The sequence below is a fragment of the Cheilinus undulatus genome, linkage group 4 (assembly GCF_018320785.1).
Source record: "Cheilinus undulatus linkage group 4, ASM1832078v1, whole genome shotgun sequence".
NCBI lineage: Eukaryota > Metazoa > Chordata > Actinopteri > Labriformes > Labridae > Cheilinus > Cheilinus undulatus.
The window spans coordinates 37536132-37555399 of NC_054868.1; the positions used below are offsets into that span (position 1 = coordinate 37536132).

At 39.6% G+C, this 19268-nt stretch overlaps 1 protein-coding gene across 1 annotated transcript in view; it reads left to right on the forward strand.

The window, feature by feature from the left end:
- Positions 1-19268, forward strand: part of cntln (centlein, centrosomal protein) — a 133414-nt gene that overhangs the window by 44010 nt on the left and 70136 nt on the right. Inside the window, exons 14-15 of the mRNA XM_041784419.1 lie at positions 1669-1785; positions 15879-15979. Coding sequence (XP_041640353.1) covers positions 1669-1785; positions 15879-15979 — 218 coding nt within the window. The remainder of the gene's footprint in view (positions 1-1668; positions 1786-15878; positions 15980-19268) is intronic.

The window sequence follows — 19268 nt, forward strand, 5'->3', positions numbered from 1 at the left end:
GGGCCCATCAGCTCATTGGCATGCCGGCTGTGCGCAATTGGCCAGTCCCAGGGAAACCACCCTGCCATTCACCATTACTACCATATTTTCCCAAAATGGCATGAAGGAGAGGGGGAAAAAGCCAACTTCTTATTTATATTAGAGAAGGGAAAAAGTTTTTTAATCAGACTGGGGATGATGGGGGTGAGCAAATAAAATTAAAGGTTATTAAAGCATCCGTACTCTGATCAAAGTTGCGCCCATAAACAGATTCCCCCTGAATCAGAGCAATTAGCCGCAGCGGCGTGGAAAAGTTCTCTCGATTTCCTCCTGCTTAATAATGGAAACTAGGATATCATCAGGGAGGAAGCACTGAGGCCTGAAGAAGATAGCTCTCTCATGGCTCCAATGTTCAACAGCTTTTAGGCCCACTGTAAACAAATTAAAATGTATAAAGCTTTACCGTGACTTAATAAAGCTTCATACACCTTTCATAAGGAATGCAGTTGATACACTACACACCTAAAAATCACGCAGAGAGTATTAAAATAGAGCTGTGGGTAAAATATAACCTAATATTACAGCTCCAGGCTGTGTTAAGATAGTTTATGCTAAATTCACTGTGTGCGTGCAGTAGCAGGAGTGAAAGTGTATCAATCTCTGTGACTATACAGTGAGATTATCCGTTAAGTAGCTTTGCACTCTGGGAAACTAACCCAAGCCAACAGAAAGCACATATATATACACTCACACACATGCACTCATAAGAAGTTCAAGGGCTCCAAATTGCACACGGGGGCATTAGCAGTATTAAATGAAAACATTTGCTTTCTCAGTAGCCTCCAACTCCCAGGCACTAGGATTTGACTAGTATTAGTGTAGTGTGGCTGTGTCTACATAGCCAATAATGACCACGGGAAAAAGAGACCTCCGCAATCGCAGTGACCCTTACAATCCATTTCCACACCTCTGCCTCATTGATTGTTTAGAAATGAGAAACTGTGGTATGTGTGACAATTCTGTTCTCATCTGCTAGATTTGCAACCTCTCAGTAAAAGCCATTTTAGTGTTCAAATGAAAGGCTAATTGGAATCGAATGTGTTGGGCTAAGACTGATTGATGAATTGGGTGTGTGTAGGGATGCAGTTGGGGGCAGTAGTGACGGTGTGTGTGTGTGTATCAATGTGTGTGTGAGTCAAAAGGGAAAGTTCAATGGAGGGGGCTGCTACTGAGCACAAAGTGCCATTAAGTATTCATAAGTGAGGTGTAGTCATTTGAATGACCTCGTTTGCGAGTGTGTTTTTGCCATTATTTACATTTGCATGGCACACAGGGAATGGTCCAGCGCCCTGCCACATGGGCAGCGCCCTGGGCACCAACAAACCTGCATACGTGTGTTCATGATTTGCCACTGAAATGTCAAAGTCAAGGCTGCTCATTTGAATACTGCTAAAGATGGCTGAATAACAAAAACAGAGGCAGACTAAGGGGCCTTGTTGCCCCATGTGTATTGGCCAGAGGCAGCACCGTAATGTACAGTAGCAACATTTTTCCCTTGTTTGCATGTTTGCTTTTAATGTGTGTGTGTTTGCCATAAATGATCTGTTCATTTCATATTTATGCCCTTGTTTGCTTCTACATCTCTCCCTTTGTATACTTATCATATATGTTGTGCATGTATGTGTCCAGGCCAGGTGGAAAGATGCAGCGTCCAGAACCACGACAGCTAAGGCAAGAGAACAGTGATGCAGTGTGGAATGAACTAGCCTACCTGAAAAACCTCAACAGGAAACTCTCTATTGAAAAGTAAGTCACATGTAACCCGATGTTAATTTTGTCAACTTAAACTATGACTAAAAATGTTAGTTGAGTTAGTTTAGTTTTGATCAAGGAGATTCAAAGTTAACTTAAATATAATTTAGTTTTCATTGGACTTTTAGTATCTCATGATATTTCTCAAATGTCTGTAGCCCTTCTGCCTCTCAGCCGTAGAAAGCAGAGATCCCAGGTTTGGCAGAGAGCATAAAACATATTAGTTTGATTTGGCACCAGATTCCAAAGAATAAAAGTTTTGACTTAGATGTAATCACTTTTAATTGACTCAAACTAGACTGAATTGTTTTTTGTCTGGACTTTAGGGCTTTTCAGTTTGATTTGAGTGTAAATGGTCTGGACCAAAGTTGTTGTAGTTTACTAAAACTAACTAAATAACTAAAATTAAAATTCAAAAATAATTGTAGTTAACTGAAACTAAATACAAACTAAGCTTTACCAAAAAACCGAAAACTAACCAAAACTTAATAGTGCACTTTCAAAACTAACCAACTAAAAAAAAAAAAGAGACAAAATATCCTAAGTTTTAGTCTTTGACAAATCCATACTGACTGGCACCTACATTCAAGTCTGGGGAGTGTAAAATTGTCTGAATTGATTGGTTAAGACTTCACTTAGTGATTGTTTCATGGCTGAAGTGGTATTCAAACATCATCTTGATAAGTGAAGAGTAGACTGTTTGAATATGTTTTTTAAAAATGTATGATGTTTCACTCAGCCCTGACCTGTATCATTATTATTATCATTATTATCAGCATTATTTTGAAAGGTTCAGACCTTCAAATGGATGACAGGAAATTATGTCATGAGAACCAGATAAGGGAAATCTTACACCAAAACAAAACGAGCCATGGAAGCACATGGGGAGAAGAGATGACCAAATGTCTTATTGACATTGCCATGGCTCTTAGGATTGCATACTGTCGTCTTCTTTCCTGTATACGATGATAAAATTGTCGTCTAATGAGAAAGCTCACAAGGCAAGCTTGGCCTAGCCATATGTACTACTCTTGGATTTGGCACTGTTGGAAGTAGTAAATCAATAATAATATGATAGAAATGACTATTTAATTAAATTTTATCCACATACAAGCTACGCGCATTATTTAAGAGGCTGACGTCAGACGCCCACCAGCCAACTAACCAATATGAACTATACTAGTAGATACACGCAACTCACATGGTTGATGACGCTATCATTTAGGTTTTTCATGTTAAGTCTGTTAGTCCATTTGCAAAAATTACTGTGTGAAACGAAAACCAACCGAACCAAATATATATTAAATGAGCCTTGGTCCCGACCTTAGCACGGATTTTCTGGTGTGATTACACCCTTAGTTTTCGTTGACTAAAACTACACTTAAACTACTCTCAAACTATACAGGGGTAGAAATGACTAATGTGACTAATTCTAATGAACATTCTAATCTTAAGACTGAGCCTAAAATGAATATAGCTGTCTAAATTGACTCTGCTGCAGTCAAAGATGTGTTAGAAATACTAGATCCTACAGAGACGTCTGTGGACCAATGGGTTGACATGCAGTTTTTTTGTTTGAAATTGTCCTCAAACTCTCAAACACCTTTACACATAAACTGATACACACTCCCACTGTCCTGTCTTGTTTGTGGGGGTTAGAAATTGAGAGTGCCCTTCCCAGCTTCACAGCATCCACCTAACCCTCCACATCATTACCAACCAGCAGGGGCTAAAGCAGGATCATTAGACTCTGGGCTCATTTGTAAAAATTGGCTGCCCAAGAATTCACACATAAAAGTACAGGAAGTAAAATCACATTATCACAATATCTGGCTGTGTCTTTGTGAAAGCATAGCATGTAGTAAAGATCAATGTCTAACTGTGGTCCTGCTGCTGATTATTACTGAGTGTCTATAAGTTGCTTTACCGCCTTTGTTTGGTATGGGGTAATTTCTCAAATGTTGACCTTTAGCCTTTTCACATATGCATAAAACTTTGGAAGTCTCCTGAAATTTTCAGGGTTTGCTAAATTCAAACGGAGACAGTTTTCACCTTACTGGGCTGACTTCTTCCAGCCAGCCCACTGGTAAAACCTATGTAAGAATTTGGTGTATGAACTGATTTGTGAATGCAGCAGGAAGTACACAGGAAATTACACCCAAAGCAAGCAGGCAGGGGTCATGATGGTTGTATCCTGGGACTGCTGTTTTTAATCCAAATTTATGTTATTTAACCGCTTTATACTCTTTGCTGCTTAACATAATGTTCTTTAAGCTTTTTTCTTTATACTGTGAATATAACCACTTACATGTAGCATTGATATATCGGCTTCATCCCACAGCTTGGAAGTGTTTTAAATATGGGTGTGACCTCCCACCGTCTGCAGTCCAATAGGGAAAATGTGTGAAGGAGCAACTCAGGAAGATCTCTATCTAAAACAATGTCTAAAAGATTTCATGAGTGTTTGAAAAGGGCCATTGAGTGCTTTAGACTTTTCTGCAAGAAGTATTTTTTGTTCAGCATCCTTCTTTGTTACTTTTCCCACTCTCTTTCTGTCTTTCTTTAACTTGTCTTTGTCTCTTAGTCTGTCTCAGGCCCTGGTATAGCCAATGTCTTGTTTGATCTAGAGAAGCCCCTGTAACCGCACCACTTCTACTGACCCTCTATGATGCTACACAAAGCTTGGCCTAAAGCCACAGACTTCCCCTTCTCCATCTCCCCCAGCCTTCACCTCTTCTCACCTCTTCCCTCTTCTATCCTCTGCCTCTGTACCCTCCTCTTCCCCTCTTCCTGCATGTCTTCCCACTTGCCTCCCTGCGGCCCTCTGTGATGCTGCAGCAGGCTGAGGCCAGAATTCTGGTACTTGCCCCCCCTCCCACCCCTTCTACCACTTTCCCCTCTGCTCACCCCCCTGCCCTGTCCTCCTAATCCCAGCTGAGCTCATTATGATATAGCCCGGCTGCCTCTCTCCAAGCCTGAGCTGTCCGAGCTAATTACAAGCTAGCAGCCCCGGTGCCGCCGATGCTGCCTGTTAAGGGATGTCCATCCGCCTGCCTGCCTGCCCGGCCACGACTACAGCTGAGCAAAGTGGAGCACTGGACGGTCAGGGAGTGGGGGGGGGGGGGGCAGACTAGAGCAAACACGTAGGGTCCTTGGAACTGACCTGTGAGTAAACCACGAGGGATGTAGAGTGGCTGGCCTCTTTCCTAGCAGTGTAGCTTGCACGTCCTCCGGGGTTAGTTTTGATCCCCTTCATGTGCCCCTGACCAGCTCCACCTCATCTCCCCCATTCCCGCCCCCAGGGCCCCTCCTTTCCCGGGTGGCTGGTGCAAAGTAAACTTGGCCAGGGTCTTTAAACTTGTGCTTTACAAAAACTCTTAGTTCCAGGGCACGGATCTGCACACATGCACAGATCAGTGCATTAAACTACATGAAAGCATGCTTCCATCCCAGTCCAAGCCTATGCTTTCTTTCTTTCTTACCTGTTGTGAGAAGAAGCTGAAATAAACTCTTTGTCTTTGGAAATATTGATGAAGTCAGCTTAAAAAACAGTTTTGCACCCCAGCAATGAAAATTTCTTTGTAGCGGTAACAGAGAGAGCAAAAAGTCTGTTTATCATAGTGCAACAACAAGAATTTGTGGAAGCATAACTGCCAGGAGACTCTCAGGGTGAGCAGTTGTAGCCTGTTGTTCCGTTGACCGTAATATAATGATTGTGCTTGTGAAGGTTATGCTAGATAAGTGTTAGCAATGAGCCACTAATGGGTCATTAACTCCTGGCAGCTGAAGAATTTAGGGCCAAATAAAGACCCCTTATCAAGCTTTAAACGCCTAGTGGCGGGCTTTAGAGGAGAGCTTCTGTTCAAATTCTCAATTTGTCTCTCATTTGATCTTCCTCATTGACATGTTATTGTGCACAGATGCTCCCTACCACCTCCTCTAAACACAACTCTGGTAAAAAACTGTCTTGAGGCCCAAAGGACCTTTTCCCAGAATGAATATTGCTGGGATAACTCCTGCACAGTGGGTCCCCACAGTGTTAAGAGAAGGTTATGAGGGCCCCCCTCTAATCTCTGAGCTTCAATAACAGGATGAGTAGGAAGGTGAAACAGGTCTCTAAGTCCGCTCTTTGAGATGATTTATGTAGAATGCACAACTAACAACAAATTGCTTTTTCTTTGACAATGTTTTGCCATTCAGTTAATAGGGGTAGGAATCACTAGTAGCCCCACAATATGATATTATCACGATACTTTGGTCACGATTTGATATCATTGCAATTTTAAACATTTTACAACACAGTGAGTATTGCGATACAATATATTGTGCAATATTTTCAACTGTTTTGCTGATTTAACGTTAGTATTGCCCTCATGTTTGTCATATTTCCGCAGTATTTTATTCTCATGTAGCACTTCTTGCAAACCTCATGTGTCTTGTCCATCTAATTTGTGCCCTGCTTTCATTCCTAAATTCCTTCCCCTGTTGCTGCCATGTTTGTTGTACTAACTTTCTCCTGCTCTATGGCCGTCACCACTGCCGACCTCACTGGACAAACAATTGCCACGAACAATTTATTTTATTTATTGATTATCATGGACTTCAGTTCATATTAAAAATTGATTTAAAAAAAAAAAAACAAAAAAAAAACAATACTTGGCAGACGAGACAATACGATATATCACCTGACAAAATATTGCGGTACTATGCTGCAGCGATTTTTTTCTTCCACCCCTATCAATTAACAACATACAACAGAAACTTAAGGTAATGTGTCACATTAATAATGCCTTCTGGGCAACACACTATTGCTGTTGTTGTTTGTTTAGTGGGTTGGTGTATCCATGAACATTTCTAGGGTGTGTATTATTTGATTGTTGCATGAGAAAATGGCATTCGTTCAATAGCCAATAATGTGTGAATACCAGACCCTTTAGTCAAAATTTAAACTCATTATGAAGTCACAGGCAGTAATACTGAGTGGTCTTTTTTCCAGTCTCTGTCTTTCTTGTGAAGCTCTCTGTCAGAGTTTGGAAATGGGCAGCTGGAATTTGCTTCTGCTCATCTGCAAGACTGTAAGCCTAGTTGGTCACTGGTGTTTGGCTGTAAAACCCATTTCAGACTGGGTGTGTGAGATTTGCATCTTAACCACTACACAGCTTGATTTTTAACTCCGTTAGTTTGTTTGTTAGCAACATAACTCAAAAAGTTGAGGATGGATTTTGATGAAATTTTCAGGAAATGTCAGAAATGGCGCAAGGAAGAACTGATTAGATTTTGGGAGTGATCCGGAACACTGCCTGGATCCAGGAATTTTTTTAAAGGATTCTGTACTATTGGGAGATAGGGCTAATGGTGGAGGTCTGCACTCTCCGAGTGCTTTTCTAGTTTGTTCTGGTTTGCTTGTTAGCAAGTCAGGGCTTTCAGACTGCACTTCTCAAGCATGGAGAAACAAAAGAATAGAGGGCTCACCTATTTTTTCTGTTGCAAGTTACACAGAAAATGAGGTAAGCCAAAATGTGTTTGTCTAATAAAGTTTATTTCTACACTTCATCTAGCCGTGTTTTTTTTTCCGCATTGGTACAATATGTAACAGGCAAGATAAACATGGTATAAATACACTTCAGGTTTATGCTTTCCCAAGTCCCAGTTTAGAGTTTCTTTGGAGAAACTCACTTTGGTATGCACAGAATGCTTTTATTCTGATTTTCTCCCTGCTCAGTGCAACTATGCTGTGAATCAAGTTACTTGTAGGAAGAATATTGAAGTTAATCTTATGGAGAAAAACAGGGCTGTGACAGTAAGGAGATGCAGCCAATACACTGCACATAATACACTGCAGGAAAGCCATTGCGATGCTTGCTATAGGTTCTTTGCAGATGACGCCACTAAGCAGCAGAGAACACCCCTTGGGGGACAAGAAGCAATTACTAAATTGAGAAACATTACCAAAAAGGCCATCTTTGAGGTTGAACTGTTTATGACTATGCCAAGTGTGTGAAAATAAAACTTGCTTATTTTTTAAGCAACTTTACTGCCCTGAAAGTAGTGAAATATTCAGACAAAAAAAAAGAGTTTTTAAAAATTCACAGAAATGGCAGCAGGCAAGAATTAAAAAAGCCTCTGTCTAAAGTCTGGGCAAGCCGCTGGTGTATGGTCCATTTCCACAAAGCGGCCTTCCTCATGTGAGAGATCTAGATCATTTGTCTCAGCTCAGTAGAACTGGTTGTTTGGCTCTCAAATGGCTCTTCATTTGGTACGAGTTAGGCTTTTTAAATGCGGATTTAATTACTACAAATGATGACAGAAAAGATAACCAGTTAACTAGCACTCAAATGGGAATGATCTACTTTGGCTCACATAAAAGAATCATTTCACAGCAAAGGCTCATTCCTGAATGGCCCATTTTTACTGGGTCTCTTATTCAGTTGATAGTATATCACCATTACATTTAAAAGCCAGTTGTGACAAAATGAGGAGTTTTTTGATACGTCAAAGGGGCTCAGCTTGCCTCTTAGCTCAGTACAAGACTCTTCAAAACTTTTTGTTTCCAGTCATCTGGCTAGACACCAGTTGCTAGGAGGTCTTCAGGACTGAGAATTTTTTATATTGATCACCTGCACGCCAGGTAAATCATTTGAACGGTGGTAAAAAATCATTGTTTTGTAAGTGTAGGAATCATATTCAGCAAATGTGGAGATTTTTTTGAATAATTGCAGTGACAGGTCCATTTAAAACTGTAAAGTACTAACTTTCCTTGGTTCCTATTCATTCCTTATGGCTGTCCCCCCTTTCCTGACCCCCATTGAACATTCTGGATCATGTGATTGCAAACAACAGATTTGGGATACACGTGGCTGCTGCATGCGGCAAAACACACTGCCCCTCTGAAACTGGTCTAAGGCCACCCATACAGTGGTAGTTATATTTCATCAGTACTGATAGAAAGTGATGGAGTTTGTTTGACAATTCAACATGGAGAGGTCACTGTCCCCTACATAAAAATGTCATTGTGGACCGTGTTTTCTCCCATCTCTCCTTTAATGGAGAAATATCAGAGGAAACTCTCTTAGTATTTCGTGTTAGCACGCTATTGTCGAAAAAATGTGGATTTCTGTTGAGGCACTCATGCCTTCCTTCAATGATTGAAATTAATGGGCATGAGGCAGAAAATGGAAAACAAAATGCATGTAATCTTTTTTTCTGAACAACCAATTTGGAAGTGGGTTTTGATCCAAGTTGCGAATCTCCCAAATCCAAATCCATCGATTGAGAAATAGATGCAGCAGATGTAGATCATTGTGAGAGCATGTGCATTGCAAATGGTAAGGCTTGTGAATGTCTGAAAAATGGTTTGACAGAGCTGAGTTTCTCCTAAGTGTTGGGTTAATGCCATCCATCTCGTGGGTTTAACTTTTCTTTGTAGTATCACCCCACAGTTATTTCCTCTTATTATGAAGACCACAAGCAGTCCTACAACAGCCTTTCCATTTAGTAATCATTCCATAATGACCCATTTATCCCAATATTTCTACAATTTAGAATACCTTTCTTCATAATGGAGTGCTTTTAAGGCTTAAGACATATAAAGAATGGTTCAAGATTTCCATCTGGTTGTTGTAGATGTGTGGCAAGGTACTGTGGGCAGGGTGGGTGTGAAAATTTGCAGTGGGATATTTCTATCTACCTCATTATGCATGTGTCTGCAACACTCCATGTCCGTGCTTGTTAATTGTTGTTAAAGGTCTGTTGGTAAAAAGAGGCAGGGATTATTTAGGCCCCATAAACAAAATAAACACATGCAGTGCACCCTCAGACTTAAGATGCTATACTCAGACGACATCAAAGCATAAATTAGCCAGCGATTACTGGGGAAAAAGCCTTTGAGATCATTTGCACTACAGCAGCAGTGAAAGCTCCTCTACAGAGAGTGACCATTATGGACGTGAACCTCCCCAGTAAACGACGTTGACTCTAATTAAGTTTAATAAAGTTTACCCTGATGTTCCTCATATTCCTCTATTTCTCTTCGTTTCATCTTGATTTGCTAAAAGGTATTAGAAGTAATGAGAATCTTTTGCCCCCCGGACCAGGGCTTAGTTGGAGGAGGGACACATTTGCTCACACAGACACACACAAACATCATGTTTTATGCATGTTTTTAAATCAGACAAGTAGGGTTTTTCCTTCATTAATTATTTGGAAAATTAATTATTGTGTAAAAAAAAAGATCTTGTTGTGCACTTAGTAGTTATGATGCAAGCTTCACTGCGCCATCAAGTCTTAGCTACAGTAGTCTCATTACAAGATAAAATTAGAGCATAAAGAACACAGTTATTTCAAAGAACTACACCATAGAGATACAATTAGTACCAAAAGTAGATAATGTAGTTTGTCATTTTCCTCTTAAGTTCAAATTATCATTGGCTAGTATTAACTTATACAAATATATGTTTCTCTCTTTTGTTTAATAAAAAATAACATTATGTTATTGTTTTATTTCATATAAAGATACCTGGCGGCATCAACAAGCCCCTTAAAAAGGGAATATTGTAGACATCCTAGGTTGTTTCCACTTGTGGTTTGAATATGAATCCCCATTTACCTCTCATATCAGTGGCCTGTGGCTGAAGAAAGCTCAATCTTAAAGACTCACCGTTGCTGCTGTTGATGCATTGCCTGAAGCTAAAATACAGCACCGAGCCATGTAAACTCCACCAGTCACCATTTCTGCTGACAGCAGTGGCTTATCCACCCAAACTCCCACTATGAATGAACAGCCCTCTAGCCTGAGTTTAACCATAAGGGAATCCCTCACCACACCCCCAAAAACAAGATTCTCTCCCCAGTGATAAAAGTGCCAGAGGTGTTTTTGCTTTCTCACCCTATTCCCAGCTTTTCCTGTGTATTTTTATGTGTCGACTAAAGAAAACCAAGAGGAAGCTGGCTTGTAAAAGCACAATGGCTGCAGATGATGTTGTGTTGTACACCCTTGTGGATGGAGTCTGGCAGCTTACGCTCTAAGCTGTTCTAGGTGCAACACAGGTAGAGAAGAGATCAAATGACATGGAGTGGATTGCTCAGGGCTGAAGTTGTAGCGCTGCACGAGAGAGAAAATGTTTTCAAAAATGGGGCCAAAAGAGCGACGTGAGACACAGACTTCCACTGCAGACCACATCATTACCAAACAGAAGACCTGTCTGTTGCCTTTAGTTTGCTTTTTGCCAAGAAACTTGGTTTTCTTTTATGCCTGCTGAGTGTTTTTCTACCTCAGGTGAGGCGGCAGGTTGAGAGGGAATTGAAAATTGTCCAGCTAGCCTCATTTGATTTATAATCTAGATTAAAAAAAATACTTGAAAATATTCTATAGGAGGTACAGCTGTAAAAAACTGTTCTTCCACTGAGATAGCTTGGATGTGTAAGAAAAACATAATTTCATTTTAAATAGATTGCAGGTGAATAGAGGTCTAATGCAGAGAAGAGGTTTGATTTCAGGTGAAGGCGGCTATAATGTGATGCAGATCTAAAAAGTAGCTCCTTGAGATGGGATTCAGCTCAATGCTAACAGAGCCTTGTGGTGCTGCCTTAATCCACGTTTGAATTCTCAAAGATACTGTTTTCCCATCATCAAGACCCCAATGGACACAAATATCTAGCATCTGTTTATTAGATGATGTACCCACACAAGAAGGTAAAGTATGAGGAGAGAGACTGTGGGAAAGACAGGAGTCAACACCACTATTTTGTGGTGAACACCACTAGAGTGTCAAAGGTTTGTGCTGTAGAATGAAGTCAGATTTAAAGGCTGTACAGATTAAAAAAGAAATCACATTTATCTGCCTAATTCAACAAGAATTCTTTGTTATTTACTGACTCAACAGAGATGGCTATTTTGATAAATGACACCCAAAATCAATACTGCTGGTTTGAAGCCACTGCATCCTTAAAAATTACAACAATCTTTTATTGTGAGCTAATGGGTTCTATGTTTTACAATTTTCATTATTTTATGTAAAATGTATTAATAAAATGTGATAAAGTCAATAATAGTAAGTGTTTCCCTCCCCATGAACAACTTGACTCCCGTCATCAGAATCACAAGACAAATAAATATAACACAACAACATGATTGGCATTAATAAATAAATGTGATTTAACAAGTTACGCTTTTTTGATGCCGGGGGGAACTTTTCTTCAGAATGGAAAAAAGAAAAGAAACATGCAGCTCATTGCAAAGTCATGTAACATAATTCAGGTACAGCAACACTGGTATTCATAAGGCTGATTCCATTTGTGATATTTAAGCCCCTCTGATTTTTTGCCCTGACTATGAATTAGGATTGGGCAGTATCTTTTTTAATACTGTTTCACCTTCCTCAGATTGTCCTGCTGTATATGGTAGTGCCGCCAGGTGTTTATCAACTTCTATCTTAACTTTTTAATAGCTACTTATACAAGTAGCAGGTTAGACCAAGCACCGGGGGCCGAGTGTGTCAGCTGGTTGTACACCTGGGCGTAACCTTACGCCAGACTTGGATCCAGAAGTTACGACTTAAAGTTAAACCCTGTGCCCCGGCTGGATATAAGCTCTGTTTTGAGTTACACCTGGGTGTAGTTGGACTTAAATAATGGATTGTAAATGGGAGGCACACAACAATGTTCATAAAAGGAAGGAAACCCCATCGAAGCGCACTTTGTTAACAGATTTATCAATGAATAAGCATGAAGACAAGAGACGGGGAGTTAACAGTGATTGGACTATAAACCTGTAAGTTAACATGGAAAGTTAAATGATAGAAAAGCTTCATTATTTTAGCAGACAAGCTCTATTTGAATAACAGAATATCCCCTAAATACACTATGAGACGTGTCACAGAGCTGTGAAATGGAGCTGTTCTTACCCTGCAGATGCTGTCACTCAGAAGGCTGTGTTATAATCATCCTTTTAAAGAACACGGTGATATAGTATCAAACTCCTAATTCAAGACATCGAAGCAGCAGCAAGCATAAGGGGTGTTTTAAATCCTTTGGGGAAAATACGTAAATACTGAAATGGAAGGGGGAAGAGTGTTTCTTGGCAACCTTCACCATGTGGCAAACATTCATGAAAACGTGCATGTTAAGACCAGGCGTAGCTACTAGGGCTGGGCAATTAATCGCAAATGAGATTAAATCGCAATATGGCCTGTTGCAATTTTCAAGTCACAGAAGGTGCAATATTTCTCTAACCTGAAATTTGTGTCAAACTACCAGTTTAATTTTTTTTTCTTTTTTGCAACAGAGCTGTTATACATGACATATCATGCAGTCATTCTAGTGGCATATTTTAAGAATAGTGTACACAAAAAATCCTAATTTCTTTATTTTTTAAATGTTTTTTATCTTAAATATGAGAATTTCAAAAAAATTATCATTCTTTAATACAACGGTTCATATCCATTTTGAAAAATGAGTCAAAATCATCACAATTACATATTTTTCACAATTGTTTTTGTTGGAAAATACATGAAATGAGGAACTTATGAAATAATTGCATATTCAGTTGCAATCGCAATACTGGGTAAAAGAAATCACAATTAGATTATTTTCCCAAATCGTTCAGCCCTAGTAGCCTCCACCTTCCAGAGGTATATGAGAAAAAAATGATCTGAGACTAATATCAGACAGGATCTAGGAATGTGAAGTAATGTTCTGTCAGCTTTAAGACAAATTAAGACAGCCCATAAATATTTTAAATTTTTTGGGTTTCACATTTGTGTTTTACAGTTTGACTTCAGAGAAGACCATAGCTAGGTGCTACGTATAGAGAACAATATGCTGTGAAGTGCATCCTTATAGCAAATCATCTTTAAGGTTGTTTGACAAATTAGCCCAACATCACTAATAGTAGCTCTCTCATTACTTTAATAGCCCACAGTCAGTGCTGCTGCTGGAAACACCTCGCACTCTTAAGGCATTTTATGTAACATGCACTTATTACACGGCACTATCTTTATGATGGTAATTAAAGCAATACTATGGCTGTTTTTGAATACCCCAGGACACCAAATTACCACACTTATGTGTTAGTGCCCATTCCTACATTGGACATTGTAGGGCTCTGGCTTTTGCAGTGCAGCAATGCAGTGTGAACTGTAGGGCTGTAGTCAACCAAAGAAAAACTTGGTCGACTAAAATCGCACCAGATCATCAATTAATTGATTGGTCATGGGACGGACTTTCTGGGTATTTAACCTGTAATTGATTACCCTCAAAGGCACGAGTAAATTATATTTGAATAGTTATATTCGTAGTTATTTTTTTGTAAATTATATTTTGTAACACTAGTTGACTGAAAAAATAAAAACACATGACGTCGCCCTTCTCACCCCTGCAAAAAATGGATTCTCCCAATTAAAATAGCACATGCGATTGTTCAACTAGATGGATTTTGGTTGGACATGAGGTCATCGACCAATAAATTGTCCAATCGACTTGAAGCTGCCAGCCCTAGTGAACTGACTGATACATGTCATGCTGGTGCAGAATTCGCAAAAACCATTGTTACTGTGCTGTTGTAACTTCACTGAAAACACGGATCCAGTGTGCTCTAGAGGCATAAACAATACAGCAGAAAGAAACAATTAGATAAGATTACATTTGATACAGACAGTCATTTAAAATGGGCCTTCAAACCTGTGGTGAAATTTGTAGCTTTACTTTGATTTCACCAAATAATTACCATTGGGAAATCTGTGAAGTCATCAAATTTTGATCATTGCTATAGTGAAATTCCTACAGCTGTTCTTCTTATTACTCATCCTTTAGACTAGTGCATAAACTGCTGAGTGTTTAATGGATTAAGGCTCTATCTCAGAATATTATGATATGAAACTTGAACTCCATCTGCAATCTAATCTCCTTCCCTTCCATGAAAGTGTGCTTATCCCTCAACAAAATCGAGTGTTTTGCATATGAACTTTGGTGTAGCGTCAATACCATCAGCATCCAAAAAGGCATAAAAGAGAAACATGAGATGGAACAGGCTCCTTCCACATACTGCATATTTCAGCTCATTTGTCCCATTAACAGCCTGGACACATAAGGCAGTGCCAGTGCCTCATCGACATGAGTTCATTTATGGAGGAAAATCTATAGAGGAGCGACACATATCCATCTGCTTCTTCACCCCCCTCAGGGAGAGTCATTTGTGTACTTATTTAAGCTGCGGTCAGCCATTAGACCAGGCCTCTATTGGACTGTGTGGGTTAAAAAGCTAATTACTTTCCTTCCCTTTGCAATGGCGATAACTTTTCCCAAGTCATTTTCTTGGCAAATGTATGGAGAAAATCTCTTGGTTTATCTAGCTAAATTAGATTGGTTAAAACAAGCATCTAGTTTGAGTTAATTGCAATTTTGCTCACCAGTTCACCATCGCTGTAAATGCACTTCAACTCATAAAACACTACTGTGTATCCCACATACAGTACTGCACTCACTGCATGTCTTAAGAAGTCAGCCAGAGAGAAGACCTACTGTTGTAATGAGGTTAACTGAGGGAAGAATGCCACTACAGTAGCAGGAGCTTGTTTCCAGTGTTTCTTACCAACTCCGTGGAGCAGAGGGGAGGGAAATTAGGTGTGTGTTTCAGGTGTGGTTGTCTCAGTGGGCTTGTGTGTATCCTCTGTAGACTTCAGTTGGGGTCCTAATAATAACTTGAAAGTGCAAAGTCTCGAGCATGGCTCCACATAATTAGCCTTTAGCAGGAATCAAGCTAATTGCAGAGAGGTAATTGTGCACCCTTTCCAGTCTGTTTGTCTGTTACACACACTCAGACGCACACTGTACTCTCTTACCTTGGCGTTTCATGTTGCTTGTCACTTTGATTTCCAGATGAGTTAAAAAGCATTTTAATTAGCTGATCTCACCACCCCCAAGTCATCTTTTCTGTTGGGAAGAGAAAGTCAGTGCATGAGGTTCAAGCTCAGATGTGTGATAAAGTTTCTATCCATAGAGGAAACAGGATTTATAAGGATTTAAAAGACAACATTAATGCAAGATTTAAGAAAGTGCAGTGTAAGTCAAATTTATAATGTGTTTGTCTTCAGAACTGGCCTAGAGGAGGAGCTGGACATGGTGCGAGTCCAGGCTGCGATGGATCGGGCCACAGTGAAGGAGCTCCGCCTTTGTCTTGCTGAGGAACACCAAGGTGAATCCTTTTGAGGAGAATTTTTTTGGGCCAAGGGAGGGGGTTTAAGAGGTATAATATGTGACTTACATCGTGGGTGTCCACTATAAATTGATAAATTGCACTCAAGCAGCAGTGTCTCAGCTGTTTGTTAGCTTGATCTCCATTTAAAAATGCAGTCTGAAGTTGAATCAGTTCTTATTTCTTTAAAGCTTTTTAGACCAAACAAATTTTTTTGAGAACACTTTATTTGAAGGTGTTCACATAAGACAGACATGACACCTGCCATTAACTTGTAGGAGGCTTTATGAAATTTTATGAATTTTGTCATTGGGTCGGTTGTGTCACCTTTAATATAGAGGTGACCTTGTTTGATCCCTTTTTGCTTTATTTGTACGGTAAAGTAGGGCTGTAGCCAGCTATCTTAGTCTGGCATAAAGACTGAAAACAAAAAGGAAGAGTAGGGCAAGTTTGAGTTTATACTTCTGTGGCTCTCCAAGAACAGAACAAAGCTGCAGAGCTACCAGACAGAGTGCAAGGTAAACTGCAAACTTCTTGATTTGTGACATCCAGTGGTGTAGTGGTGTTTGAAGAAGTGGGTATGCTCTTAATTTATTTCGTTAAAGGTGACTTTATTGACCGAAGGACAGTTTTGTTTGGAAAGTCTGTTGTTCTTGAAAAGTTCTTTTATGATGAAACTCTGCCATTGCTCCTTTACATAGCGCATCCCTGAGTGGGCAGAGTCCTATGCCTTACCTCATGTGGTGGCAAGGCTAACAGTTTGAGACATGTAAAAACATGCATGAAATATGTTTGAGCCACTGAATGAGACATAAACAAGCCAAAGAAAGTGTCATTCTGTTGGTATGAAGACAGAGCTGAGAGCAACAGATTAAGAGAGAGTTTGCCCTGACTCCTTTTTAATTGATGAATTCAGTTAGGACATAGCTTATATCTGCTTTATTAACATTAAAATAATCCATATTGTACCCTAAAAACTGTGGTTCTTTGCTGGTCCAGACAGGAACCACTACCACCTACTAATTGACAAACTGCTACCCAAATGTCTTGTTTTTTTCAATAAGAACCCAGTGTTTGTAATGAATAGTGAAAAATAATAGGATAGTTTTGCTTTGATAAAGGACAGAAGATTTGAAGAAACAAAGAGATTCTGATATGTCCTTCAAAATAAAAGTACATCATAGACATTTTGCCACACTTTTTTTTTTCATGCACACTTGCATAATCTTTTGAAAATAGTTTTGCGACCCACTTTTGGGTCCTGACCCACCAGTTGAGAACCAAAGGCTTTAAAATACCCAAGACATTGTTTCCATTGTCTTTTTCCTTCTTAACTTTTGGTTTATATAGTAAAATCCCCAACTTATTGCTCTTGCTCTTTATTGCACTGCTACCCAAAACTTTGCTAAAGGCATAATGGTCAAAAAATATTCAGGAACCTGGAACTATTGTATAAAAGTACACATGTTCAACGTGACAGCACCTTTAAGCGATCCTCGTACCTCTGGGCCATCTGTATTGAGCGAGCAGAACTAATAAGACAACTCAATTAAGACTTGATCAACTCCTTACAAATTGATTGGAAGATCAAGTAGTGTTCATCCTGTCTTCATTTATCATTCCTGATGTTAAAATGCACATTGCTTTCAATCCAATCTGCAGTCTTTTATTAGGGGTTTGACCACAGAAAGCTCTGGCCTTAATTAAGCGGTTCAATAAAAAATCTGCCCTACATCACTTTAATTTTCTTCACAACCAGTGATGGTGTGTATTGGAGATGCGAGTATGTGATTTAAAGGATGGCACTAATTAAAACAGTGGATCTTCTCTCATTGACAGCCCAGTCAAGAGCATTTGGAAATGATCTCCTTTGAAAGACAGGCTCAGTTTTACATTTTGACTGAAAAATGATCACTAAATACAGATGTTACATAAGAGAATGAGAAACTGTATCTCGCATTTCCTGCCACCCTGAACCCAAAATTAAATCCCTTTTAGATAGATTTTGTTAGTTCTACACAGTCTGATCCCCTGCAGGGCTGTTTTTGTTCATCATTAATGTTAATGATGAACATTTGTTTCATTCTCTCTGTAAAATGTGCTCTTTGTTGTGTGTGCAGGATAATAGTTTAGATATTTCTATATCTACAGTATTGTGCAGAGCTTTAAGTCATTTTGGACCAAAAATTGAGGCAGAATTAAGGCATAGATGGGGCTACTAAGTTACCTGGGAGTGCCATTTCACAGTAAGGAGAATTGACACAACCCCCATAGTGCTCTGGATGTCCTTGCATGTTACCAGGGGCATGGGAAAATAATCTGTTGAAAAAATAACAAAGTCCACACCTTAAGGGCAAAGTAAGGGGTGTATGTATGTGCCAAGTAAGCATGGCCTAGGACAGTGGTTCTCAACTAGTGGGCTGGACCCAAATGGATCGCAGAGACCTTTTTAGTGGATCACAAATGTGTTCCTGGAAACAAAAATTGCGTCAAAAGGTCCACAAAACTCTTGTTTTATCCTGTCTTTGATTTTTCATGTTTTGCATTGTAACAGGTCTAAACTGTACTGTGCTTTTCATTAAATAAGTCTGTCTGGTCTCTAGGAGTTGATTATGGGTCTTGAGACCCAACCAGTTAACAACCACTAGCCTTGGGTACTGTCTGGGCAGGAAGTAGGGTTGCCATGAGCCACTGCTCCTGCTGTGGATGTCCAAAGGGACAGAAAACCAGGGGTGAAAAGCCTGGACCAAAGAGATGCTGATGAGCTTGGCCTTGACTGTAAAGTGACACGTGTGTCAACACAGTGCCCCACATGTCTGATAATGCTATTAATGGTAATTATGTGACCACAGGTTCTTATTAGTGTAATCTCAAACTTTATTTCAAAATGCAATGTCACTGAAAAAGAGCAGTAGTGCTAAACACCAAGAGCAAACGCCTAAGTTGAAGCATTTCTGATTTTTTTGTGTATTATTTGCACAGATGGGTGTACCTAAATAAAAACTCTGTAAGACGATGTTTCACAAAATGTGTTTTTTTTATTTTCCAAATAAAAGTCATGATGACTTTTTAAATCCAGGCTATTCAATTGGAGGCCCTGGGGCCAGATAAGGCCCCCAAGGTCATTGTTAAACAATGTTGCCTCAAATTTCTGCGCCATCAAAAATCTTTGAAGTGTTATACCAAGAAAGCCTCTGCATTTTTGTCACTATTTTGCAGTGCAAGAGCACACAACCGATAGCCAAAGCCTGCTGGAAAACCCTCCATTGTGGCTGGATTAAAACAACTC